General features: G+C 48.0%; 1 protein-coding gene across 12 annotated transcripts in view; it reads left to right on the top strand.

Moving 5' to 3' along the window:
• The window catches only part of KIF5C (kinesin family member 5C), a 162184-nt gene that overhangs the window by 132239 nt on the left and 11382 nt on the right, over positions 1–18563 (top strand). For 10 of the 12 annotated variants that reach the window (XM_055572631.1, XM_055572639.1, XM_055572640.1 and 7 more), the window contains 6 exons: positions 141–242; positions 756–816; positions 5334–5405; positions 8373–8477; positions 10338–10554; positions 11663–11776. In XM_055572631.1, coding sequence (XP_055428606.1) covers positions 141–242; positions 756–816; positions 5334–5405; positions 8373–8477; positions 10338–10554; positions 11663–11769 — 664 coding nt within the window. In that variant the 3' untranslated portion in view covers positions 11770–11776. Of the gene's footprint in view, positions 1–140; positions 243–755; positions 817–5333; positions 5406–8372; positions 8478–10337; positions 10555–11662; positions 11777–13043; positions 13839–15684; positions 16115–18563 lie in introns of those variants that run through there. The other 2 variants (XM_055572635.1, XM_055572632.1) reach the window with 2 other exon arrangements.

Genomic DNA, 18563 nt, shown 5'->3' with positions numbered 1-18563 from the left:
TCTCTGATCTCTCAAAATCCTCCAGAATTGTCGCCTTTATTGCACAGAGCTAATGGGCTTGGAACAGAATTATGTCTTCAGTTGCATGACTCAGACTCTCAGGGTGATGTGGAATGCGTTGCTGTTTCCTCTCATTTCAGTTTGAATCAGAAACTGCAACTAGAACAGGAGAAGCTCAGTTCTGATTATAACAAGCTGAAAATAGAGGACCAAGAGAGAGAAATGAAACTGGAAAAGCTCTTGTGAGTACGCTTTAAATATTTCCTCTGTTTTCTCTCATCCCCATGAAATCTCCGCCAGTCCACACTGGTGATTCAGGTACCAAGATATTCAGGTTGCTGCTGCTGCTAAGTCGCTTCAGTCGTGTCCGACTCTGTGCGACCCCATAGACAGCAGCCCACCAGGTTCCCCCGTCCCTGGGATTCTCCAGGCAAGAATACTGGAGTAGATTGCCATTTCCTCCTTCAATGCATGAAAGTGAAAAGCGAAAGTGAAGTCGCTCAGTCGTGTCTGACTCGTAGCGACCCCATGGACTGCAGCCCACCAGGCTTCTCCGTCCATGGGATTTTCCAGGCAAGAGTACTGGAGTGGGGTGCCATTGCCTTCTCCAGATATTCAGGTTAGGTTGGGCCAATGTAAGAACAGACCCTGAGTTGGTGAGTTGGTTTGTTTTGTTGATTTATCTGCAGATGCATGGTGTCTGTGAAAAACTCCGATGCCCCTTTGGTGGTTCATGGTTCCTTTCTGTTTTATAGATTGCTCAATGATAAAAGGGAGCAAGCCAGAGAGGACCTCAAAGGGCTGGAGGAGACAGTGGTATGTTGACATGTTTCCCAACTCATTTTAGTCTCAAAGACCAGATTAGTTTATGATCTTTTGAATTTGTTTCTTCTAAAATTTTATCTGTGCATGCCTTTCTTGAGTATCATTTTAAACATAAAACTTCCTACGGAAACATGAGAGCTGTAGAATTTATTCCCCAGGTCTTGGCACAGTGACTAACCATCCAGCCATCCTTAGGAGTGTAACCCTGGAGTCCTGATGAGATTTAAACTCAACTCAGTGTCTGCAATTTTGCCGCCTCTTGCACATTGTGCTTACTTCCATTCAACAATCAGTGGATATTTGTTGAGCACCTGCTAAGGACTGTTTTTTTTTAGGTGCTTGGGTTGCATCAATACACAACAGAGAAGAGGGTGGCCCTTGTGAAGCTGTCCTTCACTTGGGGAAGACAGACAGTGAACAATAAGGAAGTAGATTGTGGTCTCCATTAGATGGTTATAGAAGGGGCACAGGATACTGGCTGGGGGAGGCCCCACTGGGAAGTAACATTTGAGCAGGAACTTAAATAGGAAAATGAAGGAGCCGTGGGGATATCTGGAGGAGGAGCCTGTGCCAAGGCCCTGAGGTCAGCCCACGACCCACATTTGGGGAACAGCAGGGAGATCAGTCTGTCTGTGGCCAAGAGGAGAGGTGGGGTAGGAGGCAGGCACAGAGAGGTCAAGACAGAAGGGGAGCCAGGCCAGATTCGGCCTTGAGACCTGCAGGGTTTGTGGCGGAGGAGTGGCAGGTCCACTTCCCTGTGGAGGAAGGGCTCGCCATGTGAGACCCTGGTTGCTTTGCTCTGTCCTACATCTGAATTCATTGGGTTTGTCTCCTGGTCTGCTTCTGTTTTATTTGCCCTTGGGGCTGGCTGCCTGGTGCCAAGGGCTCTCAAGAGCCCTTCAGAGTGCCATACAGCCTGTGTTTAAAGACAGACATCCCGACATAGTTTCTAAATCTGGTGAAAACACATCCAGTCATTGCACATGACATGTTGCTTAGATATAGGCAAGCATACTGGTTCCATCCATACGTCATGTGAACTATTGCAGGACTGAACCAGAATCCAGGAATTTGGTGACCCCAGACTGGAAGCAGGTGGTTGATCAGGGCTGGACCTGAGGCTGTGCTCGGGCCCCTGGGTGAGAGTTGGCTACTCCTCAAGGGTGGATGGGGGCTCAAAGGGCACAAGCTGTTCAGAACAGAAGTAGAATGACTGTTGAGAGAAGTTGGGCCTCTTGAGCCTGGTGGAGAAGACAGTGGACAGAGCGGCTGGAGGGGAAACGGAAATGAAGCCATGAAGTTGCTTTATCTGTGTCTGTTTTCCTGGAGAAGTGATACTTACAATCATAGATAGTTTATAACAATTCAGAAAAATATTGACCATTAAAATGTTCCTATATTCCCACCAGCCGGAGGTCAGTATTTCAGTATCTTCCTTTACACTCATGTGCTCTCTCTCACAGTCTGTCACCTAGCACACCTTTCCTGCTCACACCCAGAAACTCACTGTTAACCTCCCTCCCTCTCATGGTCTCACCCACACTTGGGCATAATCGCTTGTTCTCACTCAATCACATGTCTTCACATACACTCACACCCACAGGTCCCAATTATCACATGCTCATGCCTGTATTCATCCACTCACAAGCTTACACACTCAGCACATCCCCATCACATGCTGACACACACATGCACAGACACCCATGACCATCCGCACGCACACTCTCACTGGCATACTCTCACTTTTGCTCATTCACTCTCACAACCCCCCTCACGTCCACTCACAGACACTCACTCCATGTACTCTCTCTCCCAGACTCACAAGCTTTCTCTCTTTTATACTTACTTGTGAGCATGTTATTTTGCTCTGTTGAATACATTTCTTTTTTTTTTTTTCTTTTTTTGGGGGACGGTGTGTGTGTGCTCAGCTTGTGGAATCTTAGTTCCCCAACCAAGAATTGAGCCTGTGCCCCCTGCAATGGAAGCGTGCTGTCCTAACCACTGGACCACCAGGGAATTTGCTTGAATATGTTTTTAACAACGCCTTTTCCTCACTAGCCTCCTCAGATACACTAGTTCTCCCTGCCACACCCACATTCCTACCCTTGCATCCATTCCCCACCCCCACCCCCACACCATACACACACTCAGACACTCAATCCCTCACACGTGGACAGACCCACCAATACAGCCTCCCACGAGCTCTCGCTCTCCGTCCACGTACATGCACATGCATCACACACGAACATTTCAGTCCCCACACTGGAGCCCCGCAGTCTGTGCCAGTCTAGACGCGGGTGTTACTACTTATCCTTCTATCACATCCTCCCCACGCTGTCAGTGTTCCTCAGAGGTGGCTCACTGTCTTCGGCTGACCCTTCCTGATCCTCAGCTCAAGCTGCTCTGCCTCCTGGAGTGTCTGGGAAAGGTCAGGGTGGGACCTGCCACGAAGGACCAAGGTCTGTAAAGCCCACTCCAGGGGCGACATTTGGGAAGGCCAGCCGGCCAGTGGGGACGTCTCTGGGACCCCAGGCAGCCCTCTGGCTTTAACAGGACACTTTGTGTGGACTCTGGGGCTAGACCCCTCCTCCCTCTGCGTTGGTGAACCTTGTGTCTCCACCACTCTGGTCCCACCCTCGCCGTGACAGGAAGCTGAGCCCTGACTTTTACACGGAGGGCAGCACCTGTGCTGGGAGAGACCTGAAGGAAAGCAGTCAGGGTGGAGGAAGAAATAATGCACATGATGGAGGACAATTCACGGCCCCAGGAAGCCAAATGGGAGTTGCCTAGGCATACATGTGTGGCTTATCAACCATCTCCAAGGTCTGAACTGCCTATGTTAAACTGTTTATAGAAGTTACTCAAAACCGAACAAGAATGAGAGAAAGTCACCAAGCTCAGGACTCTGGACTGTGTGGTGTTTGCCCCTGAAGAATCGCCTGGCCCTTTGACAAGGCAGCTAGGTCTTCACTTCTCATTTCCCTGTGGAGTGGTGGTGTTTTTCATGGAAAGTATTTTCTGTGATTATAGTTCAGTCATTAATCAACTACCTGAAGCAGGAAGGAGAGCTCGCGGAGCAGAGGGCCAGGATTGAGCTCCCTGGGACAGAGGCACAGACAGCGTGGCTGGGTCACTGACAGCGTGGAGCTGTCCCCCCCACGCCCCCACCTGCCAGCTGGCGGCTCCGCCCCAGACATGCACTGTGCAGGGCGTTCCCAACAGCAGGCCCGCTGGGCCTCCTGCAGAAAGTAATTTGCCTCATCTGAGAAGGCAGTTGACTTTAGTTGCTTTTTATTTCAGCACTATTATGGAATTGGACCCAGTAATAAGACCTAAAATTAACATAGAACCTTTATTCCCAGAAGCTTATTGTTTCCATGGCTTTGGAGCCTGTTTTGTCCTTTTTTCTGTGAGCTTCTGTTAGTTCCATCCCTTGACATTCTGTGTGAGAGTAGGTCAATTTTAACAGATTGAAAAATACAAATGCGAGTGTATTTCTCTCCTCATAGGAAAATATTTTTCACAGAACTGGTTGTAGGTCTTGTGGTGAATACATGGGGACTTAAATGGAAGGAAACATTTAGGTTTTCTGACTCTGTTAACATAGGGCACCAGGTTTGACTCAGACCTTTGTCTTAGCAATCTAATTCCTAAGTGTTCATTAGTAGAAAATAATTCAAAATTAAGGGGGAAAAAATGCTCCCAAGAAGTTAACTATAGGAAAGTTATAGCAACAACAAAAGGAAACAGTAAAAGCCTAGTGAAGAAATAGCTGCCAACTATGATGCATCAATAAAGTAATACTAGCTAATATTTATTGAACACTTACTATGCGCCAGAAACTGTTGTAAGAGTTTTATAAGAATAATCTCATTTAATCTTGATAACAAAAACTATGAGGCAACTACTGTTTTTATCCTCATGTTATAAATAAGAAAGCACAGGAAAGTTAGATACTTTGCCCAGGGTCACCAGGTGGAATGTCCATTAGCTCAGTGATGTGAGGCAAAAAAAGCATATTATGGATCAGGGCCAGAGGGGTGTGGAAACATGAAAAATGTTGGTCAGCTCAGGTGGGAGAAATTTCGGCTAACTTTTCATTAAAATTTGTTGGCATTTTGTGTACACCAATAAATTAGAGTGAAAAAAGAGTCCATTCTGTTATAACATAGCTCACTAGGAATTTTTATGAGAAAGCTTGCAAGTTTTCGTGGTTAAAAGGGAGGAAAATATTCTACTTAAAACAGAGCAAACGAGCAGGCTTTGGTGTAGTTTCCACATCTTTGTTTGCGTTCCCAGGCTCTGTACCTGGGGGTAGCCCTGGGAAGATGCCAGGTGGAGGGGGGGAGCACGAGGGTGGGCAGGTCACAGGAATCGGAGGGCCCCATGGCCTTGACCGGCGGCTTGCAGAGCTTTGTGGAGGCATCTGGGGTTGATGGTCTGGTGCCAATGGTGTCATAAACTGTGGGCCTTCATTTAAGTGGTGTTTTAACGATCTTCTCTTCCAGTCTCGAGAACTGCAGACTCTGCACAACCTCCGTAAACTCTTTGTCCAGGATCTGACTGCGCGGGTTAAAAAGGTGAGTTCTAATTCGTGTGAATGGGATTGAGGAGAAATGAAAAGTTGGCCAGAAGAATCATTTTCAGTTGCTTAAATCATTATCACTTGCTTAAATCCTAGCTGGTGATGCTTAAAAATTACTTCATACCAGAGAATGTGATTAAAAGAATGTGCCAGAGGGGGAAAAAATACTTGGGAACATTTTTCCATCTGACTTTTCGTTCTTAGTGAAAGGAAGCTATCATCCTTTCCTTGGCCTTTATTTCAAAGGAACACATATTTATCTGGTTGCAGTGTGAAAACCCTCAGTGACGCAGGGAAAACCCAGAGGGCTCTCAATAGACAGCCTGGCCCTTAGCCTGGTGAATGATGCCAGGAACCTGGAAATGCCAGGGGCTAGACCCTCCTGTTTCCCCGTTAGGAGGCTGTGAGGGGCCGGGCCAGAGTGTATGAAGCACTTTAACATCCCGTGTCTTGCCGCCTGTCCCCAGCAGCCACGTAATTGGTCCTTTGTGTTCTGTTTTATGGTTGTGGAAATGGGCTCCGCTGACCTGAGATCACAGAGCTGGGGAGAGCCAGAGATAGGACTGAAGTCCAGGTCGGTGTGACTTCTGAGTCTGAGCATGTTGTGCCACATGCAGTGGTGATCTTGGGGAATTGCCAAGTGGTGAACCCCCAGAGCAGCTAGTAGAGGTCTCAGGAGGGAGGAGGGAGAAGCAGCAAGGAGGCTTTTGAAAAAGTGGTGGATGAGGAGCAGTGAGCAAACCCAGAGGTAATAGGATGGACAGAGGTGTATTTAAGTGTGTGCATGGGGGTCTGTGTGCAGGAGCCAGGGAAAAGAGATGAAGTATATGATTTAAGGGAAAAAAAAGAGGAGGTGATTGATAGGGTCAGATCTGAGAAGATAGAATTGATAGCATGCTGCTGCTGCTGCTAAGTCACTTCAGTCGTGTCTGACTCTGTGCGACCCCATAGACGGCAGCCCACCAGGCTCCCCCGTCCCTGGGATTCTCCAGGCAAGAACACTGGAGTGGGTTGCCATTTCCTTCTCCAATGCGTGAAAGTGAAAAGTGAAAGTGAAGTTGCTCAGTCCTTCCGACCCTCAGCGACCCCATGGACTGCAGCCTACCAGGCTCCTCCATCCATGGGATTTTCCAGGCAAGAGTACTGGAGTGGGGTGCCACTGCCTTCTCCGAATTGATAGCATAGAAGAGTATATATGGCTTGGTAAATGGAAGGGACACACTTTCCCAGAGAGGAGAAGTGGAGAAACCAGACATTAGCAGGGAAATATATGAGAGGGGAAAAGATACATTCAACAACTCTGACTTTCTCAGTTAATGTGGAGAAGGAGGAAGAGAATGGGGAGGCCATGGAGGCTGGAGGAGGCTCAGGCAGCTGTGCGGGATTTGCTGGAGATAAGCAAAAGGATGCTGAGCAGTGGTGGGAGTGTCCAGATAAGGTTCAGAGCATGGATTTGCCTTGGCACTTGGCAGCATGATTCTAGTGAGTTTGGAGGGCTGGAAATCAAAATAAGGAAAGAGAGTGGAGAATGATGGGAGATTTCAAGGCCTGAGTGGCAGGGATCAGGAAGGTAGGTAGTGACCACAATCATCAACATAGAAATGATCAGAGGACCTGGATCGGGGAGTAAAGAGAGGCCAGAGCAGGGGTGATGAAGACAGAGACTAGGGAGATTATGATAAGAACTGAAAAGACTCAGCCAGGGGGAGGAAGTATTCCAAGGAGGATGCAGAGCTTGGGACCAGATTTCAGGATGTAAGACTCTCTAGGGAGGATCTGCTCTTAGACCAGTGGTTCTCAAAGTGTGGTCAGCTGGCCAGCAGCACTCGCATCACATAAGAACTTGCTGGATGTGCAGGTTCTCAGACCCACCCTGGATCCACTGACTCAGAGACTTGGGTCAGTGAAAGTCGCTCAGTCGGGTCCGACTCTTTGCAGCCCCATGGACTATACAGTCCATTGAATTCTCCAAGCCAGAATACAGAAGTGGGTAGCCTATCCCTTCTCCAGTGGATCTTCCTGACCCAGGAATTGAACCGGGGTCTCCTGCATTGCAGGCAGGTTCTTTACCAACTGAGCTATTAGGGAAAGCCCTAGAGCTTGGGACCAGACTAAAGACTTGGGTGGGGCCCATCAATCTGAGTTTTAACAAACCTTCTGAGTTTAAGAGCCCTGGATTTAGACCCAGGAGATAGGTTTGAGATGCTCGTATGGCCACCACTTCTCAGAAAGAGTGATGATATCTTTTGTAATCAGACAAAATAAGCATGCTTTGCCATTTTTAGACTCCAGGATGTGTTTGTACATGTATTTCCTAACTTATGTGGCCACTCAGCTTGGAAGTGTTGGGAGAACAGTGCTTTTGTTAATCTCAAGATCTGATAAATTTCGAGTGTCAATCCAGCACAGCACACAGATGCCCCGACTGGTCTGGGATGGATTCATTAAATAATTTCATGTAATTGAAAGCTGAAGGGACAAGCAGAGACCATGGAGACTGCCCAGTGGGACCACAGACACTTTCCCACAGCTTGATGACTCATTATCTCACTTGTGATGTTTTGAAATCAAATTTAGGTCTTGGGCCTATGTTTTCCCATTAGTTCTTCTTAATGAGTTTTAAAACACTTCCTTTTGAAAAGAAAAGTGTCTGTTCACCTACCTGCAATGGAGAGGTATATTCACAAAGAGAACTGTATCTAATCTGTATCTTTCAAAAGTAGATTGCAGTATTTTTGGTCAGCTATCTAAAAAAAAGCATGTTTGATACCAATGAAGGGAATTAATTGGGAAGACTGTTGAGTCTCAACTTCTAGAACCTCTATTTTCATTTTCAGAATAAACCTTTAGTAGGATCGGGGATTTCTTCCCAAGGATATTTAGAATGGCTCTTCCACATGATGCTGGGGCTGCGGGTGGGCAGTTTGGAGGCTGATTCTCCTGACCCCTTGTGTTGATACAGAGTGTAGAGCTGGACAGTGACGATGGAGGAGGCAGTGCTGCCCAGAAGCAGAAAATTTCCTTCCTGGAGAATAACCTGGAGCAACTCACCAAGGTTCACAAACAGGTAGGAGGGCTGTGCAAGCCCGCCGTTGCTTCTCCTTCTCCCCTGGAAAGGAGACTCTCTGCATTTGGCTCCCCTGAGGAAGGAGCTCTGATATGGAAGGGAAAAGGACTACAGCGTCCCCAGAGAGCATCAGTGTCAGAAGGGACCTTGACCTTAGTCTTCAGTGACTTCCTTTGTCTATAAAATACTTTCTTTGAAGGAATCCAAATATAAAGAATTTCGTGTGAGCTCTCTGGGGTTTGGGGAGCAGGGTGTTCAGTCGTGTCTTTTCATTTCTTCCTCCCTTTCCAGCCTCTGAGCCCAGCTGGCCCCGGTGTGTCCCGTGAAGCTTTTGAGGACACTCGGTAGACCCAAAGACTCCACAGAACACAAAGCAGAGGACACTGAGCTGGTTCAGGCTTCCTGTTTCTAGAGACGAGAAACAGACTAGGAGGGGAAGCCACTGGCTCCATCCCACAAGTGGGAGAACTGGGGCTGGCACCAGCCCTGCTCTTTCTTGGGCATCCTCTCAGGTTCCCGTGACATCCTGGAGTTTGTTAAGAGTGACAGAGAGCAATAACCATGTCCAAACCCTCTGATGATTTAGGCAGGTTGTTTGTCTCCTTTCTGTTTATTTTTTAAAATTTGCTTTTAATTGAAAGATAATTGCTTTACAGCATTGTGCTGGTTTCTGTCATACATCAACATGAATGAGCCATAGGTGTACACATGTCCCCTTCCTCTTGGCCCTCTCATTTCTGTTTAAATGCGGAAATATTCATGATGGTTTCCCCTAAATCCTCAAGAGTTGGGATCTGAAAAAAATGGTTCAGCTTTGCAATGGACCACATACTCTAGGGGATGTCATTTCTCTTTGACTTGTTACATGCTCTTCAATGTTACTGATGATGGCACTTTTGCCCAAAGGGAGTATGACAGATTCAACGTGGTTCAAGTCATTCAAGCAAATTGTTGATGAGAAACAGAAAAGCAGAAACTGCTGGGCACTTGAAATGGAGCTCTGAAGTTCATTAATTATTTTATTCATGAATTCAGTGAATATTTATTAAAAACCTACTCTGTACCAGGCACTGGGGCTAGGACTGGGTGGGGAGATAGGGGTAAAGAAAACAGGTGTGGACCTAGCAATAGTTTAACCCATATAGAACTCCTGATTTTCAAAACTTTTCCTGATCCACTTGCATTCCCACAATGGTCCTTTTATGTAGTATGTGGACTTAATAGTGGTTGAATGACTCATACCTGGTCAGATGACCAGGAAATAACAGAACTGGCTTTTGGCCCATCCTTCACCTAGGGTGAGTCTGTTCCTTCTGAACTGAGAGTCTTAGATCATAAAAAATGAGCAGTATTCCTGAGTTACTTAGACCCTGGGTACATTCCAAACCTTGTGCTGGTGTGGACAATGTGTCCTCTCTGAAGGAGGCCTTCAGAGAGCTCTGGAACATGAATGCCTTTCATAGAGCATGTCTGAACTGGTTTCACGTTTCTTAGCTTTCACATCGGAGTAGTCAATTTTCTCCTGCAAGTTCCCCCTCACCCCTCAAACAAAAGAGGAAGCAAATCCCACCCAAACCTGAATGTTTCCCACAGTTGGCAATGGCTTCTAATTCTAGCCTACTCCCTTCTCCACTTTCTCCAAACTGTGAATACTGTGTTTGGCAAATCTGAGTCTCGGGATGTTGGATTTTTATTCCCCTCGGGTGCTCCCAGAGTTTATGGTCTTACGCACTTTCCAGAACAACCTGGCAGGGGGTTGGTGGTTCTAACTGCTCCTCTGTGGCCTTCTCAGCCCCCAGTACGGGGTCTGCTGCTCCTGCCTCCCCTTCCGCTAACCCCCCACCTCTTCCTTCCCTGCAGCTGGTCCGGGACAATGCAGACCTGCGCTGTGAGCTGCCCAAGCTGGAGAAGCGCCTGCGTGCCACGGCCGAGCGCGTGAAGGCGCTGGAGAGCGCGCTGAAGGAGGCCAAGGAGAATGCCATGCGGGACCGCAAGCGCTACCAGCAGGAGGTGGACCGCATCAAGGAGGCCGTGCGGGCCAAGAACATGGCCAGGAGGGCTCACTCGGCCCAGATCGGTATGTGCGCCTGCACCCGGGCCCTTGATATAAGGTGAGGGCTCCGCGGGCCAGATGCCCTATGCAGGCCAGCTGGGGCCTCCCAGTACCCGGCGTCCATCCTGGGAAGATGGGATCGCCAGATGCGTGCTTCCTTGAGATTCCACAGGACATGGTGATCTTCAAAATTACCGAGCTGACCAAAGAAGCCAGCCAGTCCTGGCTACAGGCAGAGGGGTTTGGCTGTAAACAGAGGTACACTCTCCCAGCAATACCAGAATATATGCAGAATATATGGCTTGCTCAGCAAAGCCTGCAGGCCCCTTGTGGTTTGCACCTGGCAGAACCATGAAGGAGCTGCATGTAGCTAGAAGCCTCAGAGAGAGCCTCTTGCAAGTACAGGTTTGGAAATACCCTGGAGAGAGCCAGGCCTGGCATCAGTGAGTGCATGGGGGGTTGGACATCCAGCCCCTTCCATGCCTGGATTTGGATGTCTACCTGCAAAGACTGAGAGCATAGCTGTTGAGTCATAGTTCCTGGGATAGAGCCATAGGAGGAAAAGAGATTTAGGGGTGTTCTCTAGAGAGCATTTTTTCTTCTTCTTACATGAAAATATCTCCAATAATATGTAATAATATTTCTTATCAGATACTGCTCTGCAGATGTTTGGGAAACCAGCAGCTCCTTGTTTCTAGTTTTAAGATCATAGATTAGTGCTTCACTGTGTTTATTGGATTTGTATACCCTTGGAAAATCTCCTGAAACCTGTGGACCTCTTCCCCTAAAAATGCATCATAGACAGAATTCTGCATCCAGTTTTAGGGAGATGCTGTTGGAACTCATCGGGACCTACGGATCTGCCTCAGATAAAACTGAAAGTCTGTTGTCTCTAATTTTCATTAATCAGAATTGAAGTAACTGATATATATTGGGTGGCTTGGATTAGCTAAGTGTGCTAATAGAAGGGCAGACCTCCTGTCTTCAGAAAAGTCTGGTGTCTGATAAGAATTGCAATGTTGATGAGAAGATTGTGCCTCTTGGTTTTCGCATGTGACCAGAAGGTATCTGGATGCAGCTGTGTAAGCCCTTTCTGAATGTCTCTTCTCTCTTTTCTGTCGGTTGGACACAGCCAAGCCCATCCGCCCTGGACACTACCCTGCATCATCTCCAACGGCAGTCCACACCATCCGAGGGGGAGGAGGCGGCTCTTCAAGCTCCACTCACCACCAGAAATAAATATGAAGTGAGTCCCTGGTGTTGGGTGGCTTCTGTCCGGGGCAACACCAGGGGCTCTCCTCGCCTCTGCCAGGAGCTCGGCCCCACGTGTGTAGACAGCTCAGCTCTGCCCAGCACAAGCCCTGGGGCCTCAGGTTATTGGGGGCTTGTGTTTACTCCCAACTCAGTCTAGAGCCTTCGGGTCTTCCAGCTCAGGCCACCTGGTGCTGGGACCCTCTGGGGGTGGGGAGGGCGTGGTGAATGAGTCATACCAGCCTCCTTTTGTCTGTGGGACTCCCCTCTGTAGCTGGCATCCGCAATGGCATTACCTGTTTGTCAGGTGCTTTTGCCCAGAGCAGGCAGACATGGGTGGTTGCTCTAAGTCTCAGGAACCGAACCTAAGAAAGAGCCAGATGATCAAAAGTCATGTGTTTATAATTACTACCTGAACTCAACAAATGGGGTTTTAAAGAATTGTGCAAATTTTCATCTAGCTAAGTCTGGAGCACTTTTTTTCTTTGAGATGCTGGGCTGAAAACTGCTCTTCTCACAATCCACATGCCTGACTTGGCTGTACCATGTCAGCACAAAGGAAAAAGTGGTGTGCTTGAGAAAAGAGAGGGCAGTACAGGCCTGTCCTCTTGTGCTTGAGGGAAAGAGTTTACTGGTTGGGCAGGGCAGAGAGACAGCTTGGTGGCCAGAAAACTCTGTTTAGAGAAACTGACTTCATGCCAGTAACCTATAGATGGGAGGAGGTGGCTCCTAATGCTGACCGTGGACTCTGAGCCCTCACTAGGAGAGCTTGCAAAATGGGTGAGCTTGGCGACAAAACCATAATGATCGGGGAAAGTCAAGAAAGAGCGGGTCCACATCTAGCCTTCCCTGATAGCTCAGTTGGTACAGAATCCACCTGAAATGCAGGAGACCCTGGTTCGATCCCTGGGTTGGGAAGATCCCCTGGAGAAGGGAAAGGCTACCCACTCCAGTATTCTGACGTGGAGAATTCCATAGGATCGCAGAGTTGGAACAAGTGACTTTCACTTGCACTTCAAGGCAAGTGAAGATGAAGGCTGGAGCCCCCCTCACAGGCCACAACAGTATTGTTAAGGCTCAGACAAAACTTCCAAGGAGGAAGCTTTCGCATGGCCTGCCCCAGCATATGTCAAGGAGCAGGACACACCATGCCCATGGCGGGCAGTGTGCCCTCTATCTTCTGCCGTATCCTGGAAGGGTGGATGGGAAATTATCTTGGTGATGGGTCACCCTATTCAGATGTGATCTCTGCTTTTAATCAGAAGTGAAGGCAACCCATTCCAGTATTCCTGCCTGGAAAATCCCGTGGACAGAGGAGCCTGGAGGGCTACACTCCCTAGGTTGCAGAGTCGCACGTGACTGAGTGACTAAACAACAACAAAGTAAAACTGGATGTGAAAAAATTGTTTTTGACTCCATCTTATCGGTGTTGGGGTTGACTCTTGAAGGGAGCTGTAAGAGCAAATTGGGCAACTTAGTTCAGAAAGCCTCACGGGTTCTCGACCTTTGGTGAGTGTCAGCATCACCTAGCATCCGGAGACCCGGGCTCCTTGAAATAGTGTAGGGTTTGGACCTTCATGTTTTCACCACGTGCCCCAGGTGACTGCTGCCTGCATGCGGTCACTCAGTTGTGTCCAACTCTGGCGACCCCATGGACTATAGCCGGCCAGGCTTCTCTGTCCGTGGAATTCTCCAGGCAAGAATACTGGAGTAGGTTGCCATTTCCTCCTCCAGGGGGTCTTCCCGACCGAGGGATCAAACCCATGTCTCTTGTGTCTCCTGCATTGACAGGAGGGTTCATTACCACTCACACCACCTGGGAAGCCTTTGAGACCTGGTAGCCTAAAGTATCCGAAAGTGGCTTATACGGGATAGATGTTTTATTTCTCTGTCACATGAAGGACATTTAAGGGTGGTCTGTCAATGGCTGGGGGAACTGCACAGTGACAAAACTTAGGCTCCCTGATCTCAGCAAGTACCTCCCTTCCTCACGGTCACCTAATGACTTCTGCAGTCCTAACTGTAGTACCTGTGCTCCATGTTAATATATGATACTTGTTTTTCTCTTTCTGACTTACTTTGCTCTGCATGACAGACTCCAGGTTGATCCATGTCTCTACAAATGACCAAGTTTCGTCCCTTTTTATGGCTGAGTAATACTCCATTGTATACGCGTATCATCTCTTCTTTATCTGTTCCTCTGTGGATGGACATTTAGCCTATGTGCTGTGTTGAGCAAGCAGAGAGAGCAGCTGGGGAGAGGTGGAAGCAGCTCATGCAGTTGAATCAGCTTCTTTTAAGTTGCCCTTTCAGAGGTGCCAGCCAGCTCCAATGCCTGCACCCCTCTGACACAACTGAGACACACGTGACCACATCTGCTTCAGGGGAGGCTGGAGACCGTGGTCTTTGGCTGGGCTCATCACTGCCCCAGATAAGAGTCGTGTTCTCTTGCCTGGAATGATGAGATGGATGTTGGATAGGCAGCCAGCACTCTGGTGGTTCTTTTTTTAAAATTTTGTTTGGCTGTGCTGGGTCGTAGTTGCACTGTGTGGGATCTTAGTTCTCTGACCAGGGATCAATCCCTGGCCCCCTGAATTGGGAATGTGGGGTCTTAACGACAGGGCCACCAGCAAAGTCCCCCCAGCACTCTGTTTATTGAACACACACTCTGCAGCAGCTCTGTGCAAGACATAGTATCTCTATTATCCATTTGGTGGAAGCACCGTGTTCATGAGTGTGCTTGGCTCCAGCAAGCTCCTAAGGAATACACCAGCCCAGGGATTCTGGCTCCAGAGACTGCTCAGTGGAAGGTCCCCCTCCTTGGGCACTCCCAGAAAGGCCTGTGAGACCCACTTTTATGTAAGATACGTACAACCATACGGCGGCCAGCCATCACCCTAGCCTGAAAGTCTCAAAGTCTTGAGACTTTCAAGACCTTCAAAGTGTAGATGCACCCTCACCCAGCATGGTGATTCGTTTCTTTTGTTTCTAACTCAGAGTGCTAAGAGTGGCTTTGATGATTTTATCTGAAATTGGAACCTTCTCCACCCACCTTATTATCTATTCATATGACTGCCATGGCTGAGTGTTCTCACAATGTCACCAAATAGACCCCATGCAAGTGTCAGGGTGGCGGAGGGGTTAAGGGGCTTGACTTTGGATAGAGACCTGGGTCAGGTGTCAGGCCTTTCGCGTTCTTAATCTCAGAGTCAGTCTTCTCATCTGTGAGATGGGGAGAGTCCTTTCCCTGGGCACTGCAGTGATTTGAGGGCTAAATGAGGTCATGCTTCTGAGCGGCTTGGCACATAACGAGTGCTCAACAAAATGGCAGCTGTGGGAGAGGTGAGCAGTGCAAGCTTGGCACAAGGTGAGTGGTTAATGAATGCTGGTTTATGTTATCTTCTAATTCTCATAGTTGTTGCAAAACAGTTTTTAGTCTCTGTAGCAATAGATTATAAGCACTAAGTGGAGAAGGCTGATGTCTGAGTATCCTGTTTGGTGCTGTGACCAGATATAAGGGGTTTAAAATATACTAGCATGTATTTATCCCAATATTATAAACAACAACATTGACTATTTTTATGAAAATAATTGGGCATTGGTTAGTGGAGTTGACCAAAAAAAAAGGATGATAACCAATGGAGTAGGGAATTATAATTGGAACTGAGGAAATGCTGATTAAAAATAAGCTTATTTAAAAAAATAATTGGAGGAAATTCCCTGGCGATCCAGTGGGTAGGACTCTGCTCACTCTCTGCTGAGTGCCTGGGTTTAGTCTTTGGGGAACTGAGATCCCGCAAGCCTCACAGCATGGTTAAAAAATAGACATATGGAATTAATTTATTAAGTGGATCAAAGCCTTTTTGAGATGATCTTTTTTGGGTTTTCCTGGTGGCATTGCAGGTAAAGAATCTGCCTGCAATGCAAGAGATGCGGGTTCTATCCGAAGGTCAGGAAGATCCCCTGGAGAAGGGAATGGCTACCCACTCTAGTATTCTTGCCTGGAGAATCCCATGGACAGAGGAGTCTGGTGGGCTACAGTCTATGGAGTCACAGAGAGTTGGACACAACTGAACGACTGACACTTTCTGCTCTTTGGATGCTTGAAGTGTGTCTGTCCTGTAGCAACGGTCTCAGCTGCTGATCTTCCCAGCCCTCCTGTTGGAGCCAGAATGGCACCTTCATATTCAGGCAGCATCTGGGTCCCTTTGGGATTTCTTTCCGCTTCATTTCAGGATGCAGAGAATATAGTCACAATGCATCTCTGGGTTTATGCTCAAAGTTTCAGAGCCACCGAAGAGGCCAACGTGTGGAAATCAAAAGAACCCAGGACAGTGCCAGCTTTGATCTCATATTAAAATCTGGGGGCCAGGGCTGCTTCAGCAGGATGGGGACCATCTTTTTCAAGCACCAAAACGAGACATGGGACAGCATGGTGCAGCAGACTGAGGACATGGGGGATGGAATTGGCTACACGTGGGTTCCAGCCCTGGCCTTGGCTCTGTTCTTTTGTGACATTGGGCAAGTTGCTTGACTTCTTTTAGCCTCAATTTCTTTATCTGCCAAATGGGATCAGGCATTTTATACTTGCTCCATACTTGGTTTAACAGTAGAGAGACAAAGGCTCTGTTTTTGTGTACTGACATGCTTGTAGGGAAGAGATAGCAGTTAAAGAAGGTAACTGCAAATAGTAGTCAGTGTTTGAAGAAAATAAGAACAGCTTAATGAAATAAAGATTAGGGACACTTATTTAGGAGAGGGGGTGACTTTTGAGCTGAGAACTAAATGATGAGACATGCCAGCCCCATGGTGATATGTGCACAGACACTCGCTGGAGGGTGGGTCCAGATTGCAGCACGTTTGAGGAACCACAGGGAGGTTGATAAGGCTGGAGCACAGAACAGGGGAGAGTATCGTAATTTGGGGAGGGAGATGGAACCAGATAAATTGAGACTGAGATGAACAGTTTAGAGTGTAAGCTAAGCCTGGGGTTCACTGGGGCCTTTGGGCCTGGGAGTGATGGGACAGGTTCATGACTAGGAAAGGTCTGCGAGAGCTGGACTTTCGAAAGAGGATAGGGGTGGGGTGAGAGTAAGTGCAGATCCACTTGGGCGGGTGTGGGGGGAGTAGCCCTGAGCTAGGTGGCGGTAGCAAGTGGTCAGAGTTGGCCTGTGTTGGAGAGCTGAGGGTGGGAGGGTGAGGAGGAGGGGTAGGTGGGAATCAAAGGTGGTCCCTGGGCTGGGGCCCTAGCAACCGGGTAAATATTGGTACCTTTTAGCAATGACTGGGAAAATTGGGCAATGCAGGTTTTATGGAAAAGAGAGCTTGGTGGATCGTGAGATTCCTCTGAGACAACTCAGCCTAGCTCACCATCAGGCAGGTATGCTGAGTAGGCAGAAACCTGCAAGCTCAGGTGAGAGGTCAGGGCTGAGGTCTTAGAGAGTTATGGCCTGTGGATTGTGTTTAAGACCACATGTCCAGGAGGTCACCTGGAGAAAGGGTGGACAGAGGCAGAGTGAGGAGGGTTTGACCAGATCTGGGGACTGGCCAACAGAAAGAGCAGAAAAAGGAGGTAGCAGCAATAAAGGGGCCTGAGGAGGAGAATGTTAGGTTCAGGGAGGCAGAGTGAGGCCCGGGCTCCTAAGGGGAGGTGGTCAGCTGTGCTGAAGGCTGCTCAGAGCTCCAGGGAGATAACCACAGAGCCTGATGGTTGTTGAAGGCCTGAGGGCAGAAACCTCAGCTTCAGCACAAGGGGGCAGCATGGAGCAGAGAGAGTGTGTGTGTGGCGGGGTGGGGGTGGGGGGCGGAACCTAGTCAGTACCTGCTTGCGGCTTGGAGTTTTGTTTGAAGCAGCAGAGAAATGAAGGGATGTGAGATTAAGATGGGGTTTGTGTTTTTTGTTTTGTTTTGTTTTGTTTTTCAATTTTTTTTGGCCGAACTCCACAGCATGTGGGATCTTAGCTCCCTGACCAGGCATCGAACCTGTGTGCCCCCGGCAATGGATGTGCGGACTCTTAACCACTGGACCAGGGAAATCCCTGCTTTTCTTTTTTAAGATGGCAGCTCTTACAGCTTATTTATACAGTGATGGTAATAATCCAACTCAGAAGGGAAATTGATAACTTTGCAGCCGGGAGAATTACAGTAGAGAGTATTGGCTTCCTGTGAGGTGCTTTGATCTGAACATAAACGAAGGCAACGCTGTACCCAAGGCAGAATAGAAAGTTCTGGTAAATGGGGCATGCAGGGAGGTGAAAACGGAGCTCATCTTAGTGCTTGTTTTCCTGTGCAAGTAAGTCAAGTCATCTGCTGAGAGGGTTGGGGGACACGGGGTTGCAGGCTGAAGAGAGGTGTGAAATAGGCCTCTTGGGTAGTGCTGAGTGCTTATTCCAGGCCCTGCGTTTAACTAAGGTAGACACCGTTTCAGTAATTGTCCAGCTGCCTGGTACCCAGGGCCCTGGAGCTGGGATTGCTTCCTTTGCTGTGCGGTGGGCACTGGTTCCAGTATGTCCACCAGATGGCGCAAGTGGGGCATTACTGAAAGCTCGGCCTTTTTCTGAAAGGCTTTTTGAGGCAGAATCCATCGTTTTTTGGTTTTCCTCTCTTATTTCTCAAACTTGAGTAGTAAATAGAGTACTTTTAAGGAAATAAAATTCTCACAGATTCCTGTAGTTAATTTAAATTATTTTATTACAGTTTTAAATTTTATTTATTATTTATTTATTATAGTGCAAATTAAAAAAAAAATGTTCACTCCTTAAACTGGTAGATGTTCCACAACT

This window comes from Bubalus kerabau, chromosome 3 (genome assembly GCF_029407905.1).
Source record: "Bubalus kerabau isolate K-KA32 ecotype Philippines breed swamp buffalo chromosome 3, PCC_UOA_SB_1v2, whole genome shotgun sequence".
Classification (NCBI taxonomy): domain Eukaryota; kingdom Metazoa; phylum Chordata; class Mammalia; order Artiodactyla; family Bovidae; genus Bubalus; species Bubalus kerabau.
The sequence above is the reverse complement of the archived record's forward strand: the minus strand, read 5'-3'. Positions and strand labels throughout refer to the sequence as shown.